The following is a 13,272-nucleotide window of genomic DNA, read 5'->3' as shown; positions in this document are numbered from 1 at the left end:
ATCCTCCTCAAATTTCAAATCTGACTTTATAAAAGGAAATAAAGTCGAGGCGCTTATGAAGTGTGAAATGAATGCTATGGATTTGAAAAAGTGCATTTTACACGCCAGATATCAATTCTGAAGTATGATTTCGGATGAAACCGCGAATACGATTGGAATTGTCGAATAATTCATGGGATATTGCATTGTCGGCCCAGTTTGACCTAACGTAGCATCGTCGAAACTCGGTGACACGGCTACGAAAATCAATTGAGAAATAATTCCTATCTTACTCTTCAAGTTACGCACGTACATTGCACATCCTAATCGACAAAATCATTATTTGAATTATTGTATATTTTGACTGTAACAACAAGTGTAAAGTAGAACGACGTGAAGAACGTTTAAAACCTGTTTTTTACTTTTTATGTGTACATGTGTGGTATGTTATATTTCTGTGATATATTAATAATGTTCTGCACAGTTAACCTTTCTTTGTCAGTGGCGAAAAAAGCCTTTAGTTGTGATAAGCCAAACTCAGTTTTTCATACTGTTTTTCTCGAAATAATATTAATAGTAATATAAATAGAAAGACATATTACATATGCAATGATTTACAGCAAATGATTTATCATCGTTTTCGTATGCTTTCGAAAACATATTTCGGCGTGGTATTCAACAGACCAAATTAACAGTATCGCCTTCAAAAGTCGCAGCAAAATTAATGTTCCGTAAATGCACTTAACATATCACGCGTTGTCACTCCGGCTCGATTAGGGTTAACGATGCCGCTCGCATTACCATCCCCATGTTTTACTCCACCGCTCCAATTTTCACACTCTTTTGCACTGCGGTGCTGTTATTTTTAGGTTTTTGACGTCCCGAACCATACCGATCGGCATTCCGCAAGGCCCGAAGCCGACAGCCCGAAGCCGAAGTTCCGACACGTCTCATTAGGAATTGTGGTTGAGTTGAAGTACTTTTTAACTTTCCGTTTCAAAAGCATGCCTTCAGGAATCAATGTAATTGAGTTGCGTGCATTAGTTCAAGCGACGCGCGTATGATAATTCGATAGCACTTTAATAACTTGTTTAATAATAACTAATATTAACTTTTATGATGATTTGCCTACATGTCCCACTATTGTATTACGCATTCGGAAAAACGTGCACTGTGTATCGGGCTCTGAAAACCACCATTTACCAAGATTCAAAGCCGTGGTGATATCTTAATGAACCTTGGCGGTTTATGACCTCAGCAATCATTGAAATCACTTTGAACTAAACAGGCAGCTACCTGTTGCCGTGCCTAATATCGGAGAAGTTCTAATTTACGATGCTACAATAGGCTGTATTTGTTCATACCTTACTATACAGTGGGTCATGGATGCTTTCTATCTTGACCATAGGATCCCTGCATTCAGGAGTGCATGTTGAATTGTCGGCAACTGTGACGGGAGATGGTTTCGTAGATCTCGTGGCGGATTTCGTTGTTGTTGTTGTCGTCGTGGTCGTCGACAGCATCGTGTGATATTTCGGTCGCCTCGACTTCTTCGTAGTAGACGGGCGCTTCTCTGTAATAATTGCATGAATTTCCTCAAGTTATTTTATGAAATGTTGACTTGGGAGTATCATTTACAAATACACAATTCCAAAATATAGAGCCAGGTATACCATTACTGTCAGTAATCCTTACTCTGTATCGGTCTGCCGATGCAAGTTCGTATTTGTGGCATAAACTCAACCCGCATATAGAGCTAATCCACGATTAATACTTTCGATACACTTCAGAAACACGGAAAAAGATGGGATTTTGCATAAAAACAAAGCGATTTGAGCAAATTGTGCGGCTCATTGGGAGTTACGAGACCACTCCCAGAAAGCGTTGTGAAGGTATTCACTTCCTTGCGAAAATACCTCTATTTGTTCTCTTTATTTCGTCCGGTGTTTTCGTCAGGTTGAAATGCATGCACATCGACCTGCCGGTGGTGTAAACCGGAAACTGCTCGCAGCGAAACTTCTCGGGCCACGCGTAATTGTAGTTTTGCAGAAACGGTAAACAACCGCGCTTGGTCCTTTCGCAAATGAACCTGAGAGAAAATGCCAAAAATTTCAACACGCGAACTGAATTGTCGCCTCGCTGGAAATAAACATGGGGTCCATTAGTACATATCCGACGAAAGTCATGCAGTAATAAGATTAACATATGTTATGGGGCTTGGCTTTGCACTTTCCGGCAAGAGAGATGTCTTCAACATTTTCGGTGGATCGACCATTTGATGGATCGTACCATTTGAAATCGAGGGTACTATATAGCCCTTACCTGCACGGTGGTAGAAATTGACGATACCCTTCCATGCATATTGGAGTGTATATTGAACATAAAAATAGCTTCGTCTCCGCAGAACAGTTAACTTTTAGCAGAGGATTGAAGAGGTCGAGCTGGAAAAAGAATTTTATAAATAAAGAAACCATGATAACCGGTGATATGAATGACATTTCTCTGTTAATACCACAATGGCGATTGCGGCGGCTTTCATTACAATCTTGGCGTGGTATCGCGTGATTAGATTGTATAGGTGCCATGTATACTGTTTGGCCAAGATAGTTGGTTCCATCGAGAGCGCAAATAATCCGGTGTTAGTAATGTATGCATCGCCCTTATTACTCAATTTTCGATGAGTATTTCTATTAACCTTTGGCTGCTAAGTCTGAAATTTGGAGTTTATGATGACTGCTCAATCGCCATTTATTTTTAGTTTTCCACAAAAATCCATATTGAAACGTGTATGTTACCATCGAGTATATTGGTATTGTTGATATTATGTTCTAAAAATCTCAAATCAAGTCATCATTGTACTCTCATACCGCAAGAATGAGACCTGCGATTTGACATATGTGCTGATTTGACACGCATTCAAGTATTTATGTACGTATTTCATTTCTAAATTTCAAATATGTAACATCCACAAACTGTGAAAATCCTGCACCAGTCACAAAGTTACAAGCAAGATGTAAACATCACATATCACCTGGATATATCTGGTGCAATCTGGACATATATGATAACAATTAACAACGACTATAATAATTTGAAAATAACAAATCCGCTTTCGACCCACTCTTTATGGGCAACGAGAAATTCCGAAATTCTGCCGGATAAAATCGCGCATCAAAAGATATAAATGTAACCATCAATAAAAGTCAGGTAGCAGACCAATGCATCATTACATTATCTCATTCGCATAGCGGGTACAGGTGTGAAGTTATATATAAGCTATACAATGTGCATGGAAATGGAAGGGAAAACTCCTTATAGATTCAATCTGAAGTCGATATGTCAAATGGAAACTTCATTTTCAGACGTAGCGAGACGTTTACACGTTCGAACGTAATGTGGCGCGACCTTGTATATAAACGTTTAGCTGATTGCATATGTTGTCTTTTCGATCTGGAGTTAACAGTCTTTTACACAGGGTGAGATAAACTGAATAATCACACGTTCTGTAATTGCGTGCATTGTAATACCGCCACAAACGTTATTGACAAATACACCAAACGAAGCATGTAACGCCAGCTGCGAAAGCGGAAATATTTTCAAGTGCAACTGAAGATTAGATTTGCAGAAAATTTCTTTGATGTAAGAACGAGAGATTGGGTCTCCAACGACGCAATGTGGATGCATAGTTAGAATCATGTATAGATTGTATATGCAATTCATACATATACGAGCGACACGGGGCATTCTATAATTAGTAACTACTATTACGCCTGAGCAATGTCCTTTGGAACTGGAGACAATGTACCCTAGGTATCATCACACAGTATGATAAACATTGGTGTTTTTCCATAGGCGTCCATAATAACCGCCTTGGGCTCTTACAGGAAATGAGTATATTATAGGATGCAATACTTAAAACAAACAATCCAAAATATCACATCTCCGGATGTATCACCCGTCGATGTCACACGGGGCTCTGCGTGCCGGGTAGGTATTAACGGAAGGTGTGACTTCTCGATTGCGAATTGAAGATGTTTGTGTGTGACTTTTGAGTAATTTTCTAACTATCCAACCGTTGAGTTGTTTGAATGGCAACGTTTTCTAAATAGAAACTATGCAAATCAAACATCGAACTATTGGTCGTGGATTTTGATAAAATCATTTTATCAAGCTCAGGATAAGACTGAAACCAGAACGAACTCATTGAGAACGTGAAGAGTATGGTGGTATATGATACGATAAGAAAGTTTTTTTTTTAAACTCAACCTTTTCCCGGTTACCACGGTCGTCAATGACTATTGTGAAGCGGACAATTAGTCGGTAATGTTCATCCACGCGAGTCATTGTTATGAACTCTGATAACGGTAACGGTTGCAACTATTAATATACGATTTACAGACCTCTGCCCATATACACTGCAGTTTTCGCTTTGCGCCATTTCAATTATATTCCTATTAAGGAAACCGCGAACTCAGGTGCTCGCTTACGAAATACGAGCGTTTGTTGACTGTATAAATGTAGACAGGCGACAGTTGCGTTACGCGTCATCCGTCAATCGAGGTCGTCAAAATCCGTGGCTCTCTATCTAATCGCTGGGTTTCCTAACATGACAGAACTGTGCCCGTGATTGATAACGTTACCGTGGAATTCTGCGTACACTCAACACTTGTTATATATAAATGATTACCCAGATATGGGCCGATGATTTGGAATGAGCACTTGCATTATACAATGGACATATAGCAATATTAATATAACTCAGCGGTTTAATTGAAATCGATCAAAATGTTGATTTTGAGTTTTTCGGTGATAATCCTCGGATTATCTTTGATCAGAGAATTATCAACGAAAAAATTCAAATAACTCCGCTTCTACTAGTTGGAATCGACTCAAATTTGTTTTGCATCGTCTTTGAAGACAGCTCAACAATTCCATGGGGTTGACCACAAAATTTGAATTTTTTTTTCAGTTTTAGCTAATGAATTAAAATTTTTAATTGAATCTGCGGAGTCTTATACAGTTATACTTGTTGGAATTGAACCAAATTCGGTGTGCAGCGATTTTTAGGGTAACCTAACAATTTGTTCAGTGAATGGCTCGAATCCGGAAAAAGGGTATTTTTAACAGCCCTAATGTACAATCGACTCCTGCGATAAAGGAATTGAGTAGGCGCGGTCTGACTGCAGAAAACTTCTCATTAACAAAATTCGGATGTCATCTTACTGGTTGTACGTAACGAATTGTATGTTGTTCACAATGACATTGGTGTGACCCGACCGACTAATGTACGCAATACATATATACATCGTATATAAAATCCATGCATGAATCTGGCAATATACGTCTCAAGGTTCACTGTTATGTCACAGATATTCGTGTCACTGAGTTATCTGATACAGACACTAGTTTTATATACTACGTAGCTATACTAAGCATTTGTGATCGTCCGTGTTAACAAGCTTCGAAGATGACCTTGTAGAATGAAATGAATATACAGGCATGTATGTTCGATATAGTTTGAATAGAGGTCAGATATACAGATCCGATTATTGCGATAGCAAGAATTGGGACACTCGTACAGTCACTTTGCTATTTTGCTACTTTGAACTAAATTCGCATAAATGATATTCACCATCGCGTCACGTGGATGCGTATTGGCAGTGGCATATACTCTAGAAATCAGACGCCCGGCATCGGACAGTCGGGACGTTTCGCGACTCGGATGCGTTCGCCGACGCGGTCGGAGGCTAGCTGCAAATTTTAAGCGCTGCAGGACATGATTCTAAGTGTCTGCTGTGTTTTGGCAAAACAAAATCGCCTCGCTTGTACGCGAGGCGTGAAGTAGGAAATGTTTTGGGAGCGATGAGATTTTTATTTTGTTTCCTACGGTTACCTTTATACTTTGCTGGGTGAGTCAAAATCTGATTTGGGCGAGGAAATGAGCGGACGGCTGTTTTCGATCTCGTTAGAACCTCGGACGGGCTGCTAAGCGACATGCCATTCATCACATTTGTTGGCCGAAAACCGTGCTGCATCATTACAGGTGTCGCTTTACCCATTTTCCGGTTTTCGCGGCAGGTTGATGCGATTTAAACATTAGAAACACATTCCACGATCGGTTACCTGCTTGATCCCATTAGCAATGTAACGGAAAATGTCGTTGCTGAGACTTGAAAAGTGCATGCGCGTCTTATATCATTACATTAGCAAGAAGTCTTCTCCTTTTATACATCGCCAATAGATTTGGTGAGCTAGATGATCTATTATTGATAAATCAATTGGATCAGGAGCGAAGGGATAAATGTATCTAATTCAGCATACGAACCCCAACTGACGGTACATTTGTAACCCGAATCATAGATAAGACTCGAAACACATCGTTCTCACGCTGTCACCACCACACCACGTGGGAATTCTCGAATCGAATCTTAATTCGGATGAGGATTAGCCTACCATAAAGCCCAGGTGTTTCCAATACTACCACAAGATCATTGCTTTTTTAATGAGGAAGTTTCAGCTGTTCCGTTAAAACAATGTAGGATTTTTGATCGCGACGCTAAATGCGCCCGAGGCGGCCGGCCGCCGGAATATCAACAAATGTGATCAGTCAGATATTATCGTCTCTAGCCTGACGCTAATTATTGCATTACACGACACCTGACAAGGACTTTTGTGTTCGGTTAGCGATTTCCTTAGTTTTCAATACGCCTTGTGGCCAAGGTGCGCGCGAAAGGTAGTACGTTTTGAGTGATCGCTATTTCCTGGTTACATTTTCCAGTCGCTTCAGTTTAGATTTAAAACGAAAAATTCGTGGCGCATACAGCGATTGAGAATTCAGCTTGGCTGATGCCTATAGTGGGGCAATATAAACTTTAAGATTCGACATCCGCTCCGTAACCCCACGAATATGGCGATACCAATATCAGGAAATACCGGCGTGTGATCATGACAAAGCGTCATTCACGTTCCCATTCGACGTTAACGAACACAATGACGTCAAAATATTTCGAATCAAAAAGTAATTCAATTCAAAGCCAAGTCGAGAGCAGGACATGGCAATGCCGCGAAACATTTACGTACGCAAAATGGTTGATTTGCAATACTTTATCACTGCCGTTAATATCCAGATTTTAGACTCAAAGATTTTAGTCGCAAGTAGCCATCTGATCGCCATCTGATCCATGTAAGCGGTCTCTTCAAAAAGCCTAGAAGTAGGCCATGCCAATGATGTAAGTTATCATTGAAGTCTACAAATACCATGACTACCACACAAACAACAAGTAGCGATTGCAATAAGCCGGCCCTACGCTGCAGAAAGGGAACTGAAATTACATATCAGATGTTCTAAAACACACGCTGTAGGCACAATGCACATCACTCAGTCGCTTACGCTATGTGGTATGCTGGGATAGCAAAAACTGTCGTCGTTCCAACGAAACCAGCAATTTCACCAACAAGCAGTGTGTGCTTTACTTGGTGAAAGGAAGTGAAACCACAAATCGTGTTGAAAGAAACTTCGAAGTATGGTTCGCTGTCGCTGTGATTTTACTCGCTATCTTAGACGACTATTCCAAGTGCAACAACTGCAACATGCATAATATGATTCGAATGCTCATCATGTATCCTAAAGCCCAACAATTGCAAAACTAATAGTTTGTCGCATTATCACATTGTTCAGATTTAATCAACCGTTTGAATTGCCGCTGCTCTTTAAACACAATGCAGGAATAGAGATAATTTAATATTAGCCTCTTCTCGTGTGATTCATATTCTACTTTATAACCCACTCGGACCGCACATATCTGATATGGGCACTACGCTCTGGGAAACGTCATAGCCGATAAACGCTAATGGGTACCCCAATGCCTGGATTCCGTCTGATGACCATATACTCCTAACATACATTCATACTATGATTGTTTTTATATTCATTTTAGGAATACCGCATCTAGAAATATGATTCACCAGTCATATTCGACTATTTGTTACACTACGCCCACATGTTAAATTATCTACTGCATAGTTTTAAGAAGTGAAGAAGCCTTGCTCTGACTGAATTCACATTTACAAAGATGGTAAAGTAAAAAGCGTCGATACCCGCCTATGTGCCTGGCCTACGTTAACCCTCATGCGAGCTTCGCACTCTGGAAAGATAGGATCTGCTTGATTAGGAACGAATACTCTCTCACCGTTTCAAACTTATAACTACGAACTCTCCGAGGCCAGGGAGTTGTGATACCTTAAGATTTAAACCAAGATCAGCTAAGTCAAGATGACAGGTTATGCGGCGTATGAGTTTGGAGACATTGTCTTACACGCAACATTTATTTCCGATATCATTTGTATAACCAGAGCACTCTCCATTATTCATTACGAGGCGGTGATTTCTGATCGTAACTTCAATGCATCACATTTGGGATGTCATAAACCATTTCAATGTTTCGATTGCGGAACAAACGATAAACCACTCTTCCCCGCTTTTACCTTGAAGATTACATAGTACTTCGTCACTATCGACATTAGCAAAAGCGTTTGATTTCGCCATAGCGCCAAAGGCTGATGAAGATTAGTTCGCCAGGCGAGTGGTCACCAATGTAAACCCGGAGACAATCTATCTCGCGATCGTGTCACATTTATAGATTTACTGCGTGTCGGAAGACCGCGGGTGACTCTTACGACTGACACATAAAGAAATCCGGGAAGTATTAGCGGGCAAATTCATAACAATGGCCGACTTTGGGGCAGTTAATCACTGAAATTAACGGATCGCGCAGAAACCGCCACGGATTACTTTAATCCAAACAAGATGTTGTGTTGATTCGATCGTACGAAATCGAATAGGATTATACCCATATATTCTGTGAAGATACGTGTTGAAGCGAGCAGCGAGATGTATAAGTTCCACCAGACCTCGCAAAACAATCCACGCCTAATCCGCATTTGTACATTTGCCTCACGTCGCAAAATTATCATTTCTGCTACAGAATGAACTTGGTGTTACTACGACTGCGATATAGACAGTGTTCAAATTTCAAGTGCATGTTCGAATGGATTTTAACGAACTTATAAACGTTTAATGTCATATTCAAAACTGTCTAGTGTTTTTTTGACCATATTGGTCATTGGTCATTTTTCACTGGGCCATAGTGTTGTCCACATTCCCTCTAGGCTGCTGTATGACCTATATGGATGGGACGGCTATGAGCAACCGAGAAAACTTCAAATACATTAACAGGGATCGTGGAGTAGACTTCCTTCCATCTCGCATTCGCGACCCATTGATGTTACAGCGGTGGAACATATTACTACGCTACACGCCACCGGTAACCATGCATTTGTGCTTTTACACGCAGTTACATGACCAAAAAATCAATGTCCTATATTTTAGAAGGAGTTACAACTTCGAGCCCTTTCCTTAGTTGAAATCTCAACCATATGCATTATGCAGTTAGAGCACTCTGAATGAAAATAATAAAAGCCCACCGAAACATCTCAGTTACGCCACGTTATTGCCCTAGTATCACTCTAACGGTCAAGGTAGTTACATAGCCATGGTAATAGAGGGAACAAGTACTTCTAGGTTCACCGAGAAACAACTTGACACTCACAGCATATGTGTTGGCTATGCCGCGATTTATTTAGCGATCGGTATTTCGGCAAACGATAAATTTCAGAATATGACTTCTCAATAATCGCAAATGCAAATAACTATTCCGTATACTGGAGATGCATGGAGTCAATATACTTTCCCACCATCTACAATTATTGTCGAGTTAGCCATCCGGCTACTCTATCCAGCTGTCCGAGATGCTACATTCAGATTACCCACTGACACAAAAGTAACTGGGACAGGAAGTGACAAGATAGTGTAGTGGTACACTGGTACTCTCCATGGATACCGAACTAATGGTTTGGCAGTACGAGTCCGACGGAGTTCGACCCCGTAAATGCTACCTAAGTACTGGAGTATTATCGACGCCCCGCACTATACAAATCGCGTGAGCCCTATCTTAAAAAAACTAGAACAAATGTGGGCCGTGCTAAGAGTCGGCTGCTCTGGAATTAGAATAAAAATATCCGCTCGATGTAAAATGACCAATACAGTCGAAATATCATAAAAATGAAATCAGATTAAAAAACGGCGCACGCGTGTGATATTGCTTCGTTGTTTGCTCACAATACACCATAATTTGTAAATTTCACGAGCATATCGACAGTGTTACATCGCATTCGATTATATTGCAAGGCTGAAAGTGCGCATGCACAAATACACACAGTCGTGCTAAATCCCAATTCCCAACATAAATTCACGCGTACTAACCTCCGCTTTCGCTTCCGCCTGCGTGAACTTGTTCATGATAGAAAGCGACATCCTTGTCTTGTTATATCCGATGTCCCTACACAGAGGTACGGTGATGGCCTCGCACTTTTGCGAGGACGACATTGACCGCGCCATACCGCGGGAGAACCCGCTTTCTCGGGTGTATCTCGGCCCGCCCCGGCGATGATTCTGTCTGCGCCCGGCCACCCAGTTCGTATTCATTGTCGAAAGTAATAAAATGACGCATGTGAATACAATAGACATTGAAGGTGGCTTTGACGTACGCCTAGAGCGGGCTGTCCCTGAATCACCGACACGCAGCGTTGATACCCTGGGACAGTTCAGGAAACTTTGTAACGTATTGGTGAGTTCATAAACGTTTGAAGATTGATCGCATAAGCTGGTAGTCCGCGATTTCGTTCGATGAGAAGTCAGACATTGGTTTGAATTCTCACATACGCCCGTGAGTGGACGATCCATCTTTTTATGATTCCCGTTCGGAATGGTAGAGATGCAAATGTCAATATTGGTATTCCTCCGGCAAGTATGGTTGTAAATGCACCTTAACCTCATATCGCTAGCATAAGACAGGCTTTGTCTATGATGGATCGGCTCGGGAAGGCTTGCTGCCTTGAAAGAATATCTGCAAGTCGCTTCGTTCGTACCATCCAACGAGAGACAAGGTACGGAATGAATTCCCGTACAATATATATTGTTCTGACCGAGACGCTTGTTTATTTTTATAGCGACGACGTCCGCGCTATTTTTCCCGGCAATAGTTAACGGGAGATTGAAAAAAGCATTCGGAAACGGGTGACATTCGGGGTGCAGCACGTTTCTCTCGCGGTGTGCTCTTGGATTGTTTTCGGACGAAGAGGTGGCTTGTGTTGACACGGATGTGTTTTTATTCCTCCTTGAGCATAAGGCCGGCGTTGACACTTCATCAGAATGCCTGGCTATCATCGCCATTTTGATAAGCTATTCTAAAGAAACCGATTTAACCCGACGAAGTCACATCTAAACAAGATAGAATTGCATTGACACCGCTGATGTCAAAAGGTGTGCGGTCGGCTAATTACGACAAAACGTACGCTAGCAGTATAAAAGGTTTCTTCTACGCAGTTTGCCCAATCTATACTGAAAATTATATATTTCGCTATTCCAAAATACAATAAAAAGATCTCAATACCGCAACCGCATCATGTTATCGCGCCAAAAATCTCAAAATATTAAACCAACGACTAGTAACTTCTTAAGTATTACCAGAAATTGGCTAACTAGGAAGATCCGAGAGGTTACGAAGTAGAAAACCAGTCTAAACATCGGTTTGATTGGTAATTTCCTGAACAACTCCCATAATAACACGTCTCAAACTTATCCTTCCATACCGATTTCCCTTACGTATTCGCGCCAAGACGGTGACGATAGCGTTTGCGTTGAGCATACCGGACAGGCATCACGGTACTAACATCAGCATAATTGCTTAATGTCGACCTTAGCTTAATTGCTAGCATTGCACAGTGTGTAATTATTGCACATTTTTTGCAATCCCGTGACTAGCAGCAGCGGTAATTGATGATGTTGGCACCAGGAAGTACGGGGTTAGCAAGAAATATGGCCATGATCGGAAGAATTAAATGGAGATTCCTAACAGAAAAAAAAAGTGGCGAGAGATCTAAATCGGGTAATGGTTTCGAGAATAATGGTCGCCGCTGAAGTAACAAACAATAGTTAATTAGCATCTACGCAACATCAGCCGGAGTAATCCCAAGTAGATATTTTGATTCCATAAATCATAGTTTCTAGGATTATAAAAGAGTAGATAAACAGCACTTATAACTTATCGCATTGAATGCTCTAAATTCTAAACCCCACACCATAACCCCGATCGAACTTGACCACAAATCTGATAACAGTTGTTCAATGGATTACGCATAAGCCTCTACAGAAAACTCGCGATTCGGATAGCTCAAGTATACGATTGCATTTGGATAACTTCTACTAACCCCGTTTATGGCCATGCCAGGAACAAAACTTAGTACCAAATATTTTGCCATTATACGAGTTTATGAGTCCGTGAACAAATAGCTATACTTTCTGAATTGCCTTTACCTGACACAAAATAAATGTTTAATGTGCATGGACGTTATATTGTATTGTCTGTTCGGCGATAGTGCACCGAAGTTATGATTCAACGGCTCGCCTTATGAATATCACAGCGAACTTTCAATACCCTGTCGACTATTTCTTATGGATATCTTTCCAAAATGCGAAAATGCGCGTTAGATCTCCTTGTGTTCGTATTAAAATATACACTGCTCGCGGTTCATATAAGCGCATAATCGCGTTCACTATCGAAACTGGAGCATTCGATAGATACCCATACATTAGTTGATTTATCTGAGGCTTGTGATTGTACATCCTGGTATCGGCTACAGTCCATACAACTTCAACTGACTTTGTATTAATTCGATTTCTGAACGAGGCAAGATATACACTATGTCGGCACCGACGACTATCCGCGGCGGTGTGGCCGGCTAAAGTCTCAACTACGCGGAGTAGCCGAACAAAATTATCGGCGCGCTATCAGACTCTCTCGCCGTTCCGACTTTTTCGGCGATAAATACCAGCGTAGCCATAACCTGCACTCATTAACCCGTTTTCACCTCAGTGTACGGTCGCAATATAGCGAAATACCGCAGCGTCGCGGGGAATTCAATCAGCAGATGCATAGAGGTTAGCGATGTAGCGAACCATTTTTTTCAGTAAATGTTTCTCTCATTGTCGAGAGCGGTTTTCAGTCGGAAAACATACAATTAGAAAAGACTATAAACTCATAGAGATAACATCCGTTAATAAGCGATTTCAAGCTTGATTTTTGCGGAGTCGGCTGACGAAACATGTGTACCGCTGTAATTATAATAGTTAGCGTAATGGTGATGTCATGGTAACAAAACCGAAGTGCTTCGCAA

At 41.0% G+C, this 13,272-nt stretch overlaps 1 protein-coding gene across 1 annotated transcript in view; it reads right to left on the bottom strand.

The window, feature by feature from the left end:
• LOC145439399 (uncharacterized) overlaps positions 1 to 12,986 on the bottom strand; it is a 28,888-nt gene extending 15,902 nt beyond the window's left edge. Inside the window, exons 1-4 of the mRNA XM_080316882.1 lie at positions 10,301 to 12,986; positions 2,302 to 2,420; positions 1,896 to 2,068; positions 1,344 to 1,552 (exon numbers count right to left, since the gene is read on the bottom strand). Of these exons, the coding sequence (XP_080173008.1) occupies positions 1,344 to 1,552; positions 1,896 to 2,068; positions 2,302 to 2,420; positions 10,301 to 11,269 (1,470 nt within the window). The 5' untranslated portion in view covers positions 11,270 to 12,986. The remainder of the gene's footprint in view (positions 1 to 1,343; positions 1,553 to 1,895; positions 2,069 to 2,301; positions 2,421 to 10,300) is intronic.
• Positions 12,987 to 13,272: the final 286 nt, after the last annotated feature.

Source organism: Botryllus schlosseri, chromosome 5 (genome assembly GCF_051294905.1).
Source record: "Botryllus schlosseri isolate E-star chromosome 5, Bs_hap1, whole genome shotgun sequence".
NCBI lineage: Eukaryota > Metazoa > Chordata > Ascidiacea > Stolidobranchia > Styelidae > Botryllus > Botryllus schlosseri.
The sequence above is the reverse complement of the archived record's forward strand: the minus strand, read 5'-3'. Positions and strand labels throughout refer to the sequence as shown.